The following is a 20,171-nucleotide window of genomic DNA, read 5'->3' as shown; positions in this document are numbered from 1 at the left end:
TAGTTCCAGCTACTCAGGAGGCTGAGACAGGAGAATCACTTGAACCTGAAAGGCGGAGGTTGCAGTGAGCCAAGATCACGCCACTGAACTCCAGCTTGGGCGACTAGAGTGAGACTCCGTCTCAAAAAAAAAAAAAAGCTTCTTGGCTGGGTTCAGTCTTAAACAGGCTAATACAGAGTGTGGAATGAAGGAATACTCTCCGGTTACTATTACGAGACTTTCATAATCTTGATACTTAAACCTAATAAGACCAGTATGAAATGGAAAATTACAGGCTAGTTACACTCATTAGCACAGACACAAGGATCCTAAAACTGAACCTCAAAGTATAGAGAAAGGATTATTGATCTTGAATTAGAATTACTATCAAATATAGGATGATTAAATGTAGTAGAGTATATCAGTTAAGAGCGTGGACTTTGTAGCCTGATTGCCTTGGTTTGAATCCTGCCTTTACCATTCATTAGCTTGAGGTGTATTTCTTACTTCTATTCCTTGTCCGTTCATTGGGGTAATAATGGTATCACCTCACAGGGTTTTTCTGATGATTGAATGGTTAAAATATGTAAAGTGTTTAGGACAGTGTCTGAATACTGGAGCCTATTGGTGTTAGATATAATCAATATGATTATAAAATCAACTACTGTAATCTACCATGTTAACAGAATAAAGAAGAAAGCTATGTGATATCCCAATAGACAAAGAAAAAGCATTAAAATAATTTCATTAGTGATTAAAAATGTAACAAAATAGGTTAGATGGGAGCCTATAAACATGAAAAACTTACATCATGTATCTTATTTAATGATGATAGATTTAAAACATTCCTTTTGAGATTCTATCATTGCTTCCTTTCACAGGGCTTAATTTCAGCAAGGCCAAAAATAAGAGAAAGAAAGGAAGGAAGACAGGTACAAGGATTAGAAAGGAAGGGAGAAAACTGATCTTACTTGCAAAATAATATATGGTTAAAATATTGGAATTAATTTGAAAGTTTTCACAGAATTACTGATTACAAAATCAATATATAAAAAGCAGTTGCAGGAAATGGCAGTTCCTTAAAAAGAATATGACACTGCAATTCCATTCCTAGGCATGTAATCAAAAGAAATAAAATTACATGTAGATGCAAAGACTTGGATGTGAATGTTTATAGCTGCATTCTTGATAATAGTCAAAAAGTGGAAACAATTCAAGTGTCCATCAATGAGTGAATGGATAAACAAAATGTGTTATATTCATGCAATGAAGTACTATTCAGCAATAAAAAGTAAGGAACTACTGATATGATATAATATGGATGAACCTTATAAATGTTCTGCTAAATGAATCTATACATACTATATTGGTCCCATTTATATAAAATGTCCAGGAAGTGCAAATCTATAGAGACAGAAAGCAGGCTACTTACTTAATAATTACCTGGGGCTGGGGGTTGAGTAGGGATTGATTGCATATGGGTATGAAGGATATTTTTGGGTTATAAAAATGTTCTAAAACTGGATTATGGTGATGGTTGCACAACTCTATAAATTTACTAAAAATCATTTAATTGTATACAGTTGACACTCGATAACACAGGTTTAAACTGTATGAGTCTACCTACATGTGGATTTTTTTCAACCAACTGCAATAGAAAGTACAATATTTGTGGGATGTGAAACCCATGTATGTGGAGGGCCTACTTTTCTTATGTGGGAGTTCCGTAGGGCTCACTTTGGGACTTGAGTATACTGATTTTGGTATAGGCAGAGTCCTGGAAACAATCTCTCAGATATACTAAGGGATGTTTATACTTAATACCCCAATCATTTCCTCCCTTTCATCCTGATCTGACTACATAAATCCCTAAACCCCCTTTTTGGGGGAGTCAGGGAGGAGTTGATAGATAAAGGTTAAGAATTTGGGTTTGTGAGTATGTGGGCAATATAGACGGGAGAGATCATGAGTGAAATAGATATTGAGAGAACCTGTCCACCATATAATTTATAAACAGTATATTTTGAGAGAATGAGTTTATTCATATAGACCCTCTCAACCTAGAGCCCCCTTGCCCTGAAAAAATATAGTCAGTTAGGAACTATTTGATCTAGTTTACCTCATCTTCCCTTTTAGCCACTCATAATCCAATGTGACAGTATACACAAACATACTTGTTTATCCTAATAAAAGATTCTAAATAAGTTAGAAAAGGTAAATACACAATGGAACTCATTTTTTAAAGCAGTGATAGTTTTGGAGAAGAGAAAGCTTTTTTAAAATTATAAAATCAGGCTGGGCGCAGTGGCTCATGCTTATAATCCCAGCACTTTGGGAGGCCGAGGCGGGTGGATCACTTGAGGCCAGGAGTTAGAGACCAGCCTGGCCAACATGGTGAAACCCCATCTCTACTAAAAATACGAAAATTAGCCGGGCGTTGTGGCGGGTGCTTGTAGTACCAGTTACTCGGGAGGCTGAGGCAGGAGAATCGCTTAAACCCGGGAGGCAGATGTTGCAGTGAGCGGAGATGGCACCATCGCACTCCAGCCTAGGCGATAAGAGTGAAACTCCGTCTCAAAACAAAAGAAAACAAAAAATTATAAAATCAATTTTTGAATTTATCTTTTATAATTTAGATTTCTAAAATGTTTTACTGTCTTCGAAGTCAATATATTCCTGTACTTAAACATGTGTTATGTTGGCTGGGTGCAGTGACTCACACCTGTAATCCCAGCACTTTGGAAGGCTAAGGCAGGAAGATCGCTTGAGCTTAGGAGTTCAAGACCAGCCTGGGCAACATAGAAAGACTTCGTCTCTAAAAAAAGTGAGACATGCATGGTGATGTGCACCTATACCCCCAGCTACTTGAAAGGCTGAGGTGGAAGGATCGCTTGATTCCAGGAGATCAAGGCTGCAGTCAGCTATGATGGCGCCACTGCACTCCAGCCTGGGTGACGAAGTAGGACTCTGTCCCCGAAAAAACAGCACTTTATTGCTTGTGATTTATATAACAACAATATGTTTAACATTTTTTCTTCTATGTTTCCTTGTGAATTTTTCAAAAATTTTAATTTTATTTGAGATAGACTTTTTCCTGTAATTACATTGTTTTATTCTTGAAATAGCTAAGAAGTAATTTTATTAGTAAATCATTTAAAAATGAATCATTAGTTATTGTGTTACTTGAGGGACTTTGGCTGTGTTATTATTTCTGTTTGTTCAGGAAGCCACCTAAGTCATATGTGTACTGTTCAATGAATTACCACAAACTTTTTTCACTCCTGTGTAACTATTACCTAGGTTAAGAAATAGATGCAGTGAATTTGAAAGTTGCAAGGATTGTCAAAGCAAAGGCAGGAAGGAGCTAAGGCAGGAGTCACTTACTTAAGGATTCCTCTTTGGCCTATAAAGAAATATCCTTCTGTATTTTTAAATGTATTTATATGCCATGCTATTTCAAAAAACTGTTGTATTTTCTTCTTGCTTTGTCGTCGATGGATTTAAATTATTTATTGTGTATTTGATGTAGGAATACGGTTGGACAGAATGAACTGAAGATTACAAATGATCAAGTGATAAATTCAGGATTGATTTTTGAAGATAAACTGAAACCTTCCAAACAGTCACTTCAGTCTTACCAAGAGGCTTTGCAGCAGCAGGTATTGATTCATTTACTCATTTACTGTTGAACCTCTTAAGTGTAAACATGGTGGTACCTTAGAGCTCAGAGTGTGGCAGGGGAGGGGAAAAAAACAGTTAATTATAATTCAAAATGCTGAATTTTGAAGTGGATACAGTAAAACACTGTTGGAAACATAAGATAGGGAAAATAATTGCCTGGGGCAGTTGGGAGAGCTTCACACAGTAGTTGATATTTAAGCTGCATGTTGTGCAATGACTACGTTAGAAGTTGCTGGTGTATACAGAGAATGGAATTGGGTTGGAAGAAGGGGCTGGAGAGTTAGATTGTTCTAGTAGATTGTGAAGGACTAGCTAATAAGAGGTTTTCAGTTTCATCTGGTTATGGGCAGCTGAAGGAAGGAAATTTTAAGCCAAGTAAAGTATGAAAGGATTGGTTGCTTTGAGCAGATTTATCTTTTATGAAGATAATAGGTTGTGATTTGGACAACTGGGAAGAGATTGGCAGAGAAATTATTTAGTAGATAGTCCAGTAAGGAGGTGATGAGTCCCTGAACCAGATGGGGATGTTGGGGAAGACATCTAAGAGACAATTCTCAGGTTTCATTGACAGGACTCGGATATAGGGAATGAGAACAGAGGGTTTGAAGATGATTCCTAGGAGAATAATGAGGCTATAAACCAAAATGGGGAATACAGAAAGTAGTTCATGTTTACAGAGGAGGATAATGGGTTCTTCTGTAGTTTGTAATATTTGCAGAGAATTTAAGAGTAACTATCAAATGTATGGGGTTCTTTGTAGGAATTCCCTTACCCTCTGAGAGGGCCTTGGGACTCTAACTTGGTTACTTTTCTATAGAATTCCACTTGGATTTCTTTTAAAAGTACTTTTGTTCAACTTTTACATGGGCAACTTTCTTGAAAGATAGATTTTTAAAATTACAGAATTACCAACATTTTTTGTATGTTAGGATTCTACAAATAAAAGACTGAATTTTAAATTCAGAATCTGTTTTTGAATGAGCATATTAAAAACACCACTGACAAAACTAGATTTTTCAACTTTAGAGGTCTATTTGATGTGTGTGATGACTTCTTTGGCTGTGCTGGAGCAAAAGGTTGCTTAAATTTACTGCGCATATAGTTATGAGTTTAAAAGTGACTTTCCAAAATGTAGACACTTGTTTATTGCCTATCCATATGTCTCTACAGAACAACCCTGTGCTTATACTTAGTGATGGTAAGAATGCATTTGTTTTTTGTGCTTAATACAGCTTTGCAGAAATATTGCAGGTTTGGTTCCAGACCACTGCAATAAAGCAGATATCACAATGAAATGATTCACATGAATTTTTTTGGTTTCCCAGTGCATGTAGAGTTATCTTTACGCTATACTGTGGTCTATTAAGGTGCAACATGTCTTAAACAAGCTACGTAAACTTAATTTAAAAATACCGTATTGCTAAAAAAAATTTAGCAAGTCATAATCCTTTTGCTGGTGGAGAGTCTTGCCTCAATATTGATGGCTGCTGACTGATCAGGGTGGCAGTTGCTGAAGATTGGGTGGCTGTGGCAATTTCTTAAAATGAGACAACAGTGAAATTTGCTGCTTCAATTGACTCCTCCATTCATGAGAGATTTCTCTGTAGGATACGATGCTGTTTGATACCATTTTATCCACAGTAGACCTTCTTTCAAAGTTTGGAGTCCTCTCAAAACCCTGCTGATGCTTTATCAACTTAGTTTATATAATGTTCTAAATCTTTGTTGTCATCTCAACAATGTTCACAACATCTTCACCAAGTGTAGACTCCATCTCAAGGAACCACTTTCTTTGCTCATTCATAAGAAGCAACTCCTCATCCATTAAAATTTTATCATGAGATTGCAGCAATTCTCTCAAGTCTTCCATGCCTCACTTCTAATTCTAGTTCTCTTAATATTTCTTCCACATCTGCAGTTACTTCTACCACTAAAGTCTTGAATCCGTTGAAGTCATCCATGAGGGTTAGGGTCAACTTCTTTCAAACTTCTGACACTGTTGATATTTTGACTTCCTTCCATGACTCACAGGTGTTCTTGATGGCATCTAGAATGGTAAATTCTCTCCAGAGGGCTTTCAGTTTAGATTTCCCAGATCCATCAGAGGAATTACTGTCTGTGGCAACTATAGCTTTATGAAACGTATTTCCTGAACAGTAAGAATTCGGTGTCAAAATTACTCCATGAATTAATGGGCTACAGAATGGATATTGTATTAGCAAGCATGACAACAACATTAATCTTCTTGTATATCTAGCTCTTGGTTGACCAGGTGCATTGTCAATGAGCAGTAATATTTTGAAAGGAATCTTTTTTTTAGTAGTAGGTCTCAACAGTGGACTCAAAATACTCAGTAAACCATTCTTGAAACAGTTGTGCAGCAGTGCAGGCTTTGTTGTTTCCTTTCTGGAGCACAGGAAGAGTAGATTTAGCATCATCTTTTTTTGAGATGGAGTCTCGCTCTGTCACCCAGGCTGGAATGCCGTGGTGCGATCTCAGCTCACTGCAAGCTCCACCTCCCAGGTTCATGCCATTCTCCTGCCTCAGCCTCCCGAGTAGCTGGGACTATAGGCGCCCGCCACCACGCCTGGCTAATTTTGTTTTTGTATTTTCAGTAGAGATGGAGTTTCACCAGGATGGTCTCGATCTCCTGACCTCATGATCCACCCTCCTTGGCCTCCCAGAGTGCTGGGATTACAGTTGTGAGCCACTGTGCCCAGCTGATTTAGCATCATTCTTAAGGGCCCTAAGGTTTTCAGAATGGTATATTAACATTGGCTTCAACTTAAAGTCACTAGCTGCATTAGCTTCTAATGAAAGAGTCAGCCTGTCCTTTGAAGCTTGAAACCAGACATTGACTTCTCTTTACTAGCTATGAAAGTCTTCTTTTAATACAAAGCTGTTTTGTCTCCATTGAATATCTGTTGTTTAGTGGAACCACCTTCATCAGTTATCTGAGCTAGACTTTCTGGGTGATTTGTTGCAGCTTCTTCATCAGCATTTGCTGCCTCACATTGTACTTTTTTATTTTTATTTTTATTTTTATTTTGAGACAAAGTCGCACTCTGTCGCCCAGCCTAGGCTGAAGTACAGTGGCATGATCTCGGCTCACTGCAACCTCTACCCTCAGCTTCCCGAGTAACTGGGACTACAGGCGCCCACTACCAGGCCCAGCTAATTTTTTTTTTTTTTTTTTTTTTGTATTTTTAGTAGAGGTGAGGTTTCGCCATGTTGGTCAGGGTGGTCTTGAACTCCTGATCTCAAGTGATCCGCCCACCTCGGCCTCCCAAAGTTTTGGGATTACAGGTGTGAGCCCAGCCCATGTTGTACTTTTATGTTATAGAGATGGCAGCTTTCCCTCAACTTCATGAACCAACCTCTGCTAACTTGCAAGTTTTCTTCTGCAGCTTCCTCACTTCTCTCAGCCTTCACAGAATTGAAGAAAGTTAGGGCCTTGCTCTGGTTTAGGCTTTGGCTTAAGGGAATGCTGGGCTGGTTTGATCTTCTATTTAGACCACTAAAACTTCTCTGTAACAGCAATAAGGCTGTTTCACTTTCTTACCATTCATGTGTTTACTGGAGTGGCACTTTTAATTTTCTTCAAGAATTTTTCCTGTGCATTTACAACTTGGCAAAGTGTTTATTTAGCATAAGAGGCCTAGCTTTCAGCCTATCTATGCATTTGACAAGCCTTTCCCGCTAAGCTTAGTCATTTCTAGCTTTTGATTTAAAGTGAGAGATGTGACTCTCATTCACTCAAACACTTACATGCCATTGTAGGGTTATTGGCCTAATTTCAGTATTCTATCAGGGAAAAGAGAGACCCAAAGAGACGGAAAGAGACAGGGGAATGGCTGATTGGTAGAATAGTCAGAATACATGTGATATTTATCCATTAAATTTGCCATCTTATGTGTGTGTGATTCATGGTGCCCCAAAATAATTATAATAGTAACACTAAAGATCACCAATCACAGATCATCATAACAGATATAATAATAATTTTTAAAGTTTCAAATATTGTGAGAATTACCAAAATGTGACACAGAGACATGAAATTAGCCCATGCTGTTGGAAAAATAGTACTGATAGACTTCTTCAATGCAGGGTTGCCACAAACCTTCTGTTTGTAAAAAATGCAATATCTGTGGCCAGGCGTGGTGGCTCACGCCTGTAATCCCAGCACTTTGGGAGGCCAAGGCAGGTGGATCAGAGGTCAGGAGATCGAGACCATCCTGGCTAACACAGTGAAACCACATCTCTACTAAAAATACAAAAAACAACTGGGAGTGGTGGCAGGCTCCTGTAGTCCCAGCTACTCCAGAGGCTGGGGCAGGAGAATGGCGTGAACCTGGGAGGTGGAGCTTGCAGTGAGCCGAGATCACGCCACTGCACTCCAGCCTGGGTGACAGAGCAAGACTCCATCTCAAAAAAAAAAAAAAAAAAATGCAATGTCTGCAAAGCACAATAAAATGCAGCACAATAAAATGAGGTATGCCTGTATCTAAAGTTGCCAAGCATTCCCCAGAGAGCGTTGATCCTCCAACCTCTGAATTCTGGGAATAGAGTTTGCCTGGGGAAAGTAGGTCTGGTAAGGTTGAGGGTAGACTTTGTGGTTGGGCATTCCCCTTGAAAGGATAGATGTAAAAGGAGCATAGGGAGATCTGATGGTCCCATGGAAATGGCAGGGTTAGAGACGGAATGGCTCAGGTAGACACTAGGGGAAGGAAGGAGGAGTTGGGTGAGTCTGAAGTAGCCTTAGTGGCTAGAAAGTCATTTGGTGTATATAGAGGAACAGGGGCTATGTATTCTAGCCATTGAATTATTTTTATTTTTAATGTTATTTATTTATTTAGAGACAGTGTCTTGCATAATGTTGCCCAAGCTGAAGTGCAGTGGCACGATCTTGGCTCACTACAAACTCCACCTCCTGGGTTCAAGCGATTCTTGTGCCTCAGCCACCCAAGTAGCTGGGATTACAGATGTGTGCAACCACACCCGGCTAATTTTTGTATTTTTAGTAGAGATGGGGTTTTGCCATGTTGGCCAGGCTGGTCTTGAACTCTTGTCCTTAAGTGATCTGCCTGCCTTGGCCTCTATAGGCATGAGCCACCACACCTGACCTAAGGTATTTTTACATTGAGTATTACATATATTTGTGATTTTAACCTTTGTAGGGGAGTATATTGAAAAAAAAAAAAAAAACAAAAACAAAAACCAAATTTTTTTTTGTTTGTTTTCTAACACAAAAAATAACATCTGGTATTACTAACTTCTTGTATCAGAATACTTGTCAACATTTATTTTCAATATATTTTATGTTGTCAAGATTCGGGAAAGAGAAGAAAGAAGGAAGAAAGAACGTGAAGAAAAAGAAGAATATGAAGCTAAATTAGAAGCTGAAATGAGAACATACAATCCCTGGGGAAAAGGTGGAGGTGGTGCTCCTCTCAGGGATGCAAAAGGAAATCTGATAAGTACGTTATTTCCACTGACTTGTTTTTAAAATAAGCTAAATTATTTTTAACTTTTTAAAAGACTGGGGAGTAGAAAAAAATAGGAATCTTAGCCTCTATAGCAAGGTATGATGTAACTTAATGCATATGAGGTATTTTAAGAATAAATATAATAACAGAGGCTAGAAAGCATTTCTTCTTCAGAATACTGTTCATTTGTTTTTATTATAAATATTTCATCCTCTGATGTTGATAACCCAGCTGCAGAGAAAAGCTCCTGTTAGTTGATAAGTTTTTACTGAAACTGGTACTTAGAATATTTTGTTTCCTCATAAAAATGATAAAACCTGTATTACAATTAAAAAAAAAATAAACTAGTAAGATGTTTTAGAAATAAAGGATCTAAAACAGTTTTGGGAGGGGATCTTGTGTTTAATTTATATATTCAATGTACCTGCTCATTGCAAGAATTCCTTTGGCAAAAAGAAGACATGATCATAGAAACTTTCTAGCAAGTTTCATAATTTTTTTATTTATCTTTCAATTATGTACTCTCAGAAATGTTTGATCTAGTAATCACACAACAAATACTTCGAAAGAGTGGCTTTATACAACTTGTTATATGCAGTTGTCTGTTGGTAACCATGGGACATTGGTTCTAGGATCTCCTGTGAATACCCAAATCCATGGATGCTCAAGTTCCTGATATGAAATTGGTGAAGTGTTTGCATATAACCTACACGCATCTTCCTGTATACTTTAAGTCATCTCTAGATTACTTGTAATACCTAATACAGTGAAAATGCTATGTAAATAGTTGTGATCTTGTATTAATTAGGGAATAATGACAAGAAAAAAAGACTTTTCACATGTTCAGCGCAGATACAAGCATCCATTTTTTTTGTTTTTTAATGTTTTCGAATTGTGGTTGGTTGAATCCGCAGATGTGGAACCCGCAGTTACAAAGGGCTGTTATATATATTAGGATGGTCTTTGTTTAGCGTTTAGTTAAGCAGAATAAAAGTAGATCAGAGATACACATTTCATGTTCTTTAGGTATTATATGTTGTAGGAATAGATGAGTGATAGAATCGGAAGATTGGATGTTGAGTTAGATAATGTATTGCAAAAATTTTCTCCCATTCAACCACTCTGATGGTAGTTTCTTTTGCTTTGCAGAAGCTCTTTAGTTTAGTTAGATCCCATTTGTCAATTTTGGCTTTTGTTGCCATTGCTTTTGGTGTTTTAGACATGAAGTCCTTGCCCATGCCTGTGTCCTGAATGGTATTGCCTAAGTTTTCTTCTAGGGTTTTTATGGTTTTAGGTCTAACATTTAAGTCTTTAATCCATCTTGAATTAATTTTTGTATAAGGTGTAAGGAAGGGATGCAGTTTCAGCTTTCTACATATGGCTAGCCAGTTTTCCCAGCACCATTTATTAAATAGGGAATCCTTTCCCCATTTCTTGTTTTTGTCGGGTTGGTCAAAGATCAGATAGTTGTAGATGTGCGGCATTACCAGAATCTACAATGAACTCAAACAAATTTACAAGAAAAAAACAAACGACCCCATCAAAAAGTGGGCAAAGGATATGAACAGACACTTCTCAAACGAAGACATTTATGCAACCAACAGACACATGAAAAAATGCTCATCATCACTGGCCATCAGAGAAATGCAAATCAAAACCACACTGAGATACCATCTCACACCAGTTAGAATGGCAGTCATTAAAAAGTCAGGAAACAACAGGTGCTGGAGAGGATGTGGAGAAATAGGAACACTTTTACACTGTTGGTGGGACTGTAAACTAGTTCAACCATTGTGGAAGTCAGTGTGGCGATTCCTCAGGGATCTAGAACAAGAAATACCATTTGACCCAGCCATCCCATTACTGGATATGTACCCAAAGTATTATAAAACATGCTGCTATAAAGACACATGCACGTGTATGTTTATTGCGGCACTATTCACAATAGCAAAGACTTGGAACCAACCCAGATGTCCAACAATGATAGACTGGATTAAGAAAATGTGGCACATATACACCATGGAATACTATGCAGCCATAAAAAAATGATGAGTTCATGTCCTTTGTAGGGACATGGATGAAGCTGGAAACCATCATTCTCAGCAAACTATTGCAAGGACAAAAAACCAAACACCGCATGTTCTCACTCATAGGTGGAAATTGAAAAATGAGAACACATGGACACAGGAAGGGGAACATCACACACCGGGGCCTGTTGTGGGGTGGGGGGAGGGGGGAGGGATCGCATTAGGAGAAATACCTAATGTTAAATGACGAGTTAATGGGTGCAGCAGACCAACATGGCACATGTATACATATGTAACAAACCTGCACGTTGTGTACATGTACCCTAAAACTTAAAGTATAATTAAATAAAAAGAATTCCTATGTATTATGCCTTTGCTTGTTAAATATTGTTTTTTTTTTGGAAGATATATTTGAGGCCCACTTTAATTTACTTTAATTTAATTAATTAATTTTTTTGAGACAGAGTTTCACTCTGTCACCCAGGCTGGAGTGCAATGGCACCATCTTGGCTTACTGCAACCTCTGCCTCCAGGTTCAAGCAGTTCTCCTGCCTCAGCCTCCCAAGTAACTGGGATTTATAGGCATGCACCACCACAACTGGCTAATTTTTGTATTTTTATTAGAGACAGGGTTTCACCATGTTGGTCAGGCTGGTCTCAAACTCCTGACCTCAGGTGTCCCACCCACCTCAGCCTCCCAAAGTGCTGGGATTACAGGTGTGAGCCAACGTGCCCAGCCTACTTTAATTTTAATAGCTCTTTTTTTCTTCCCAAAAGATTTGTTCCTTTCCTATCTTCACCTCATGAATAATTTTCTCTCAGTTTTGAAAGAGTGAAACTCTTATTACTTTATTGATGAAATGATTTTAGATGATGCCTAGCTAACATTTCTTATTTTAATAGATAAGTGTTTACTTGAAAGTATATTAGAAAAACACTAGTTTTCCATTTATGAATAGTGCTATAATATTTTCTTTTAACTACAGGTATTAAAGTGAAGGTATTAGTCCAGGCATTTAATGGAAAGTGCTGTAATAAACCCAAATTCTTAGAAGCTTAAGGCCTGTCTTGTTAGCATCTACTTTTGTCCCACTCTGATGCTGTTCGAGTGGTTCTCCTCCAAGAAGTGACTCAGGGATCCATTGTTTCATTCCTTCATTTTAGAGTCCTTTTCTTCTTGTCCAGGGACAAATTGAGGATTTTGCTGGGGCCTGGCCTGGATGTGGAGGAAGATCACTTTTGCCTTCATTCCATTGTTCAGACCTAGTTATAGGTTCTACCCTAACTGCCTGGGAGGCTGGGAAGTTTAACTTTCTTTATGCTCAGGAGAAGGACATGGGATTAATAGCCATATGGGCAATCTTTGCTACAGTAAATTTAAATTATAAATTGATAGAAATAACTAGTTACCATGAAAAATGTGCTTAACTGAGTGAAACATTGGGATAGAGCAGTTTTCTAAAATCTTACCTCTAAGATTATTTCTAGTTCAAACAATACAATTATGGTGTTCTGTATGCCTTTAATTGGTGGAAGTGAGTAGGATAAATTTGGGTTATTGAGTTATAAAACATTATTTTAAAATTGCTTGACCTAGTGAGCATGGAGAAAATGTTTCCACATTATTTTAGAATTGCGTGACCTAATGAGCATGGAGAAAATGCTTCTTAGATTTCAATTTTTAACAGTAATGTTTAGTTGGCTTATTTAATGCCGTCTTCATGCTATGAAATAGAAAAGGCATATTATTTTATCAAATACAGTATAACTCTTTTAATGATATTTTCAAAGCAAGTAAACTCATGACTTAAAGAGTATCAGTTTATTTTGTATGTGGATGCTACATTTTATCTTTATTTTTATTTTTTGAGATGGGGTCTCGCTCTTTTCCCCAGGCTGGAGTGCAATGATGCAATCTCAGTTCACTGCAACCTCCACCTCCCGGGTTCAAGCAGTTCTCCTGCCTCAGCCTTCCGAGTAGCTGGGATTACAGGCATGTGCCACCACACCTGCCTAATTTTGTGTATTTAGTAAAGACGGGGTTTCACCATGTTGGTGGTCTTGAACTCCTGACCTGAGGTGATCCACCCACCTCGGCCTCCCAAAGTGCTAGGATTACAGACATGAGTGACTGCACCCAGCGTAGCTACTACATTTTAGAGAAGGCGGGAACATTACATTTGAAATAGGTAGTATAGAGCAGTGTGATAACTAAGACCATATAACGTCTGTTCATTATCTTGGCTAACTTTAATTCTGCTGCTGACTTTTCTAATTACTCCTGTTGTTCTTTTTTTGATCTTTTATTCCAAATAAATTAATAAAATTGAATCTTAACACTGCACCCTTATCTTACCTCTTTAAGAAGATCTCTTTATAAGGCATAGTAGTTACTAATGAAATATAAAAATGTGTTATTCATGCAACTGTAAAGTATCACCCCTTTTAAAATAAATATTTCTCATTTTAATTATCTGTACAGTATTTTATTCTGTTGTCTTTCTCAGTTCTTTATTTATTAAAGTTCTTTATTCAGGTTTTTATTTGAAACTTCATGTGAAACTGTCCATGTCAAATGTTAAAATGTATACACCAAAAGAAAAATGTCAATAAAAATAAATTTAAAAATAAAATTAAAAACCACTTTGAAAGATGATATCTCATAGTTCCAATTGATTAACAGGATGATTAGTTAGTCAGTTCTCTTACTTACTCGTCCACCGATGCCAATCTGTGATCTTGTTTCTGGCATGAAAATATTGCCTTTTTTCTGACATTTGTATTTTAGCATAGTGTTTCTGAGATTCTTCCATGTTGTTGCATAAGTCAGTAGCTTATTTTTTTTTTATTACTGAATAGTATTGCATTGTCTGGAGGTACCACAGTTGTTTATCCATTTACCAGTTGATAGATATTTGGGTTGTTTACAGCTCAAGGCTATTATAAATAAAGCTGTTAGAAACATTCACCTACAGATCTTTGTGTGAACATAAATTTTTATTTCATTTGGGTAAGTGCCTAGGAGTAGAATTGCTGGGTTGAATAGTAAGTGTTTAACTTTGTAAGAAACTGCCAGAACATTCTCCAGTTTTGTTGTGTCATTTTGCATTCCTATCAGAAAAGTATGAGGTTTCTAGTTGCTCTGAATTTTCATCAGCACTTGAAATTATGCATCTTTAAACTTTTAGTTATTTTATTGAAAGTGCATTGATACCTCATTTAAAAAAAGCTTTTTCTATTGTGAAATTAAGACCTAAAAGAGTTGCAAAGATGGTGTAGAGAGTATCCTTCACCTTGTTTCCCCTGACGTTAACGTCTTAGATAATCGTGGCACAATGATCGAAATTAGAAATTAACCTAGATACAGTGCCGATAATTAAGTTACATACGTTGTTCGAATTTTACCAGTTTTTTTTTTCTTTTCCTAATGTCTTTATTGTATTTTATTTAGGCTCTAGTCCAGGATCCCATAATGCATTTAGTTCATGTCTCTTTAGTCTCCTCCAATCTGTGAAATTCCTCTTTCTCAATCTCTCTGTCTCTCTGTTCCATTGCTCTATATGTCTATGCTTTTGCCCGTATCAGAGTCTCTTGATTACTATAGCTTTGTAGTAAGTTTTGAAATTGAAAAGTTTGAGTCCTCCAGCTTTGTTCTTTTTTTTCAAGATCTTTTGACAACTCAACTTCTTCACATATTTTACTATCACTATAGTAATATAATAATATTATTTAGTAATAAGTTATAGTAAGTAAATAATGTTATAGTAAGTAATTATTACTATTACTATTACTTTGTCATGTCAAGCATGGTGGCATTTTCATTGGGATTCCATTGACTGTATAGATAATATTGGAACAGCCAGCATCTTAATAATATGAGTCTCTTGATCCATGAGTGGGAAGTGTATATCCATTTATTGCTTCTAGTTAATTTCTCTCAGCAATATTTTGTAGTTGTTTTGCAGATCTTGTGTATATTTTGTTAATTGTTTCCCTAAATATTTCATGTGGTTTGACGCTATTTTAAAATGTTACGTTAAAAATTTTTTAATCCATTTGTTCATTGATGGTCTATAGAAATACAGGTAAATTTTGTATATTGTCTGTAGTCTGTGTGCTTGCTATTGTCTGTAGTCTGCTTGCTAAACTCACTTGTTAGTTTTAGTAGTTTTTTTGTAGATTCGTTGATTTTTAATGTAGGCAATCATAGCATCTGTCAGTAGAGTTAGTTTTACTTATTTCTTTCCAATCTGATGCCTTCTATTTATTTTGATTGCCTTTTACACTGTTTTAGAACTTCAGTACAGTGTTAATAATTCATGAGCGCAGACATCCTTGTCTTGTCTCTAATTTCAGATGGAAAGCAATCTTTCACCATTAAGTTAGCTGTAGGCTTTCAGTCGATTTTTCTTTTATCCCATTGAGGATGTTCTATTCCTTGTTTGCTTAGAGGTTTCATTGTGAGTGTATGTTGAATTTTGTCAGGTGCTTTTCTGCATCTATTGAGATGATAATGTGGTTTCTTTACCCTTCTGATGTATGGTAAATTACATTGATTGATTTTTGAATATTCAACCAATCTTGCATTCCTGGAAAAAACCAAGCTGTATTATTGTCTTTCATATGTCTTGTAGAAGTTGATTTGCTAGTATTTTGTCAGAGATTTTTGCATCTAAGCTCATAAAATATGCTGGTTTTTTATTTCTTTATAACGTTGTCTGGGTTTGGTATCGGGGTAATTCTGGCCTGATAACATGAATTGGGAAATGTTTCTTCTTTTGTTTTTTGTTTGTTTTTTGAGACAGAGTCTTGCTCTGTCACAGAAGCTGGAGTATAGTGACATAATCACGGCTCACTGCAGCCTCGACCTCCTGGGCTGAAGCAGTTCTGCCACCTCAAGTTCCTGAGTAGCTGGGACTACAGGCATGTACCACCATACCTGGCTAATTTTTTTTTTTTTATTTTTTGTAGAAACAGGATCTCACTATGTTTATGTTGCCTAGGCTGGTCTCGAACTCCTGAGCTCAAATGATCCTCCCACCTTAGCTTCCCAAAGTGCTGGCAATACCTAGGTGTGAGCTACATTGCCTAGCTGGGAAATGTTTTTTCTGTGTTTAGAATTCACCAGTGAAAGCTGGGTGTGGCGGCTCACGCCTGTAATCCCAGCACTTTGGGAGGCTGAGGCAGGTGGATCACAAGGTCAAGAGATTGAGACCATCCTGGCCAACACGGTGAAACCCTATCTCTACTAAAAAAAAAAAAAAAAAATTAGCTGTGTGTGGTGGTGTGCTCCTGTAGTCCCAGCTACTCGGGAAGCTGAGGCAGGAGAATCATTTGAACTTAGAAGGTGGAGGTTGCAGTGAGCCAAGATCGCGCCACTGCCAGAGCAGGACTCCATCTCAAAAAAAAAAAAAAAAAGCATTCACTAGTGAAGCTATCTGGGTGGGGAATTTTCTTTTTGGGAAAGTTTTAAACTATGAATTCACTTTATTTAATAGATAAAGAGACATTCAGTTTATTTCTTATGTGAGCTTTGGTCATTTGAATCATTCAAGGAAATTATTCATTTTATTTATTTATTTATTGGCATAATGTTGTTCATAATATTTCTTTTTTATTCTAATGTTTGTAGGATCTGTGGTGGTGGCTCCTCATTCATTCCTGATATTTGTAATTTGTATATTCTCTTAATCTGGCTGGCTGGATGTTTATCAACTTTATGATGTTTTCATAGAATCAGCTTTAGTTTTCATTGATTTTTCTTCTCTGCTTTTCTTCTTGTTTCAGTGATTTTGCTCTTATCTTTACTATTTGCTTCCTTTAGTTTGCTTTGTGCTTACCTTTCTCCCTTTTTCTAATTTCTTTTTTTTTGTTTGTTTTGAGACAGAGTCTCTCTGTGTCGCCCAGGTTGGAGTGCAGTGGCGCAATCTCGGCTCACTGCAACCTCCGCCTCCCAGGTTCAAGTGATTCTCTTGCCTCAGCTTTCCAAGTAGCTGGGACTACAGGCACACACCACCACACCTGGCTAATTTTTGTATTTTTAGTAGAGACGCGGTTTCACCATACTGGCCAGGCTGGTCTCGAACTCCTGACCTTGTGATCTGCCTGCCTCAGCCTCCGAAAGTGCTGGGATTGCAGGCGTGAGCCACCATGCCCAGCCCTCTTTTCTAATTTTTTAATGTGGATGCTTAGATTATCATTTGAGACCTTATTTTCTGTGCATTTAAGTGTGCTACACATTTCCCTCTGAGTACTGTTTTAGCTGTACATCACAAATTTTGATGTGTTGTTTCAATTTTCATTCAGTTTTCTGATTTTCTTTGTGACTTTTCTTTGACCCCCATTAGTTATTTGGAAGTGGACTTAAAAAATTTCCAAGTATCAGGGGATTTTCCAGAGAGCTTTCTTTTATTCAATTCTAGTTTGTATTCTGTTTTAGTAAGAGAATATACTTTTCTTTTTTTTTTTTTTTTTTTAATCCGAGACAAGGTCTCGCTCTGTTCCCCAGGCTGTAATGCAGTGGCACGGTCATGCCTCACTGCAGTCTCAACCTCCCTGGCTATAGTGATCTTCTCGCCTCAGCCCCCCCAGTAGCAAGGACTACAGACACATGCCACCATGCCCAGCTAATTACAAAAATTTTTTTTAGCGACAAGGTCTCACTGTTTTGCCCAGCTGGTCTCAAATTCCTGGCCTCAAATGATCCTCCCACCTCAGCCTACCGAAGCTTTGAGATTACAGGCATGAGCCACTGCACCCAGCTGGAGAGAATATACTTTTAATGACTTAAGTGTTTTTAAGTTTATGAGATTTGTTTTATGAGCCATCAGTTAGAATTTTACTCTCTATATATTTTAAATTAGGTTAATTTTGATATATGTGTTGTTAGTAGTGCTAGGGTTGGGAATTTTGCTTAGGTCTCTGAATTAGGTCATTATAAAAGAGTTTCTGTGTCAGCCATGAATTGCTGAATAATCCTGGGTTTATAGTAACATTTAACATATCTCAGCCCTTCACAAAATATATTTTGGTATGTATTTTCCACCAAAGTATAAAGAGTAGCAGCTAACTTGTGAAGTTAATTAAAATTAATTTTTTTATAATGAGCTAATTTACTCAGTGAGGAGCACATAAGTGCTCCTAATTTTATATTGAATGTTATGATGATTTACATTTAAAATAAAGTCCTATCTTTGCAGGTGACAAATTACACTCTTGACCAAAGTGCCTTTTTTAATTTTCATTTTTTAGCTGATTTCAAATCATTTATTTTTACCATCTCACAGAAAGACAGAAAAGGAGTGGCCAGTTGCCAAATCATTTTTCCCAATAAAAAGCAATATGGATTTGGTTTGCTTGCTAAATCTGATAGTCTTAAATCTTAATAATTATGTACTCTGATGAAATTAATTTTCTCTTAATATAAATATGTTGAATATTATTCCACTTGAGAAGTCTATATATAATCAACAGTAAATTATAATGTGTTATCGAAGTTTGCTTACATATAGGGTATCTCCTAATGTATGGTTTGTGTAGGTGACTATCAAACTAAGATTGCATTCCCTAAGCACTCACTAGTTTGGCAACACAGCTGTATTTTGTAGATTATTTCAAGAATATCTATCTGCCTTGCCAGTCCTTGGCACTTGGGAATTTTCTTGCAGTCACCTTTTTCTGTGGTTTCACCCAGTCCCTTCTCTTTGCCTTTTTTTCTATTTATTTCTTCTTTCTACCTCTGAACATGCTTAGGTCACTTGTATTAAAACACAAACAAATGCTTCCTTTACCATATAAAACACATTCAAAAAGTAGTCCATGCTTGTTGCTGTCACTTCTTACCACCCTCTTATCGGCTATTTATCCATAGTATAACATCTAGCTTGTACGCCCGCCCCCCACCACCCCATGCCACATTGTCAACAAAAAGCCTGATGACCTAATTTCAATTCAATGATTTTTACTCATCTTTTATCTTCTTTGAACTGGCTTGACAGTTCCTTTTTTTCCCTAAGTCCTTTGTATCCTCCGAGATGCTGTCCAGACTTCAGCTAATATTTATTGGATGTGCATTATAAACTAGAGTTAGGCTCTGCTAGGTTTGTGAGCATGATCTTTCTTCTAAGGACTGTCATCTGACCTTGTGTGTTTCTCATCCCTTCATCCATTCTCTTCCATGTCATCTCTTTTACTCCTGTGTTACTCTTTAGGTCTTCCCTACAGATCTTTAAATCTTTTTCTTTGCCCTCAACCATTTTTATTTTTATTTTTTTTGAGATAGAGTCTCACTCTATCACCCAGCCTGGAGTGTGCAGTGGTGTAATTTTGACTCACTGCAACCTGCACCTCCCCAGCTTAAGTGATCCTCCCACCTCAGCCCCCCAAGTAGCTGGGACTACAGGTACATGCCATCATGCCCAGCTAATTTTTGTATTTTCAGTAGAAATGGGATTTCACCATGTTGCCCAGGATGGTCTTAAACTCCTGAGCTCAAGTAATCCACCCTCTTTGGCCTCCCAAAGTGCTGGGATTATAGGTGTGAGCCACCATGCCCGGCCAGACTAACATATTAATCCCACTTCTGTAACAACCAAAACTGCCTCCATTACCTTCTACAGAACAAAATTGAGAGTCATTGACATGTGTTTTAGGATATTCCAGAATAGGTATCCATTCTCTGGTTTCCAGTCTTATTTGCCATTGCTCTATTACATGTGTTTTATGCTCTAGTCTAGCTGGACTACTTTAATGTTGCCAGAACACTCCTCATGTTTTACCCACTTGGAGTGCTTTCTCACATTGTTCTATTTCTCTATTATGCTTTCCTACTTATCTTCATCTGTGAAGCTCCTATACACTTTCCAAGTCCAAGCTGCCCTAAATATTGTAACAGAATGTGAACCTTCCTGATTCTGAACTCCCATTCTCTTTTGTAACATTTATGTATTACTTGCCATGTTCTATCTGGAATTCTAATTGTGATTCATGTTCAGAATAC

General features: G+C 37.3%; 1 protein-coding gene across 17 annotated transcripts in view; it reads left to right on the top strand.

Moving 5' to 3' along the window:
• Positions 1-20,171, top strand: part of CSPP1 (centrosome and spindle pole associated protein 1) — a 131,673-nt gene that overhangs the window by 64,551 nt on the left and 46,951 nt on the right. For all 17 annotated transcript variants that reach the window (XM_058443936.1, XM_032759622.2, XM_032759618.2 and 14 more), the window contains 2 exons: positions 3,509-3,638; positions 8,990-9,137. In XM_058443936.1, coding sequence (XP_058299919.1) covers positions 3,509-3,638; positions 8,990-9,137 — 278 coding nt within the window. The remainder of the gene's footprint in view (positions 1-3,508; positions 3,639-8,989; positions 9,138-20,171) is intronic.

This window comes from Hylobates moloch, unplaced genomic scaffold, assembly GCF_009828535.3.
Source record: "Hylobates moloch isolate HMO894 unplaced genomic scaffold, HMol_V3 SCAFFOLD_9, whole genome shotgun sequence".
In the NCBI taxonomy this organism is placed as follows: Eukaryota; Metazoa; Chordata; class Mammalia; order Primates; family Hylobatidae; genus Hylobates; species Hylobates moloch.
Note: the sequence above shows the minus strand (reverse complement) of the source record. Positions and strands in the feature narration are given on the sequence as shown.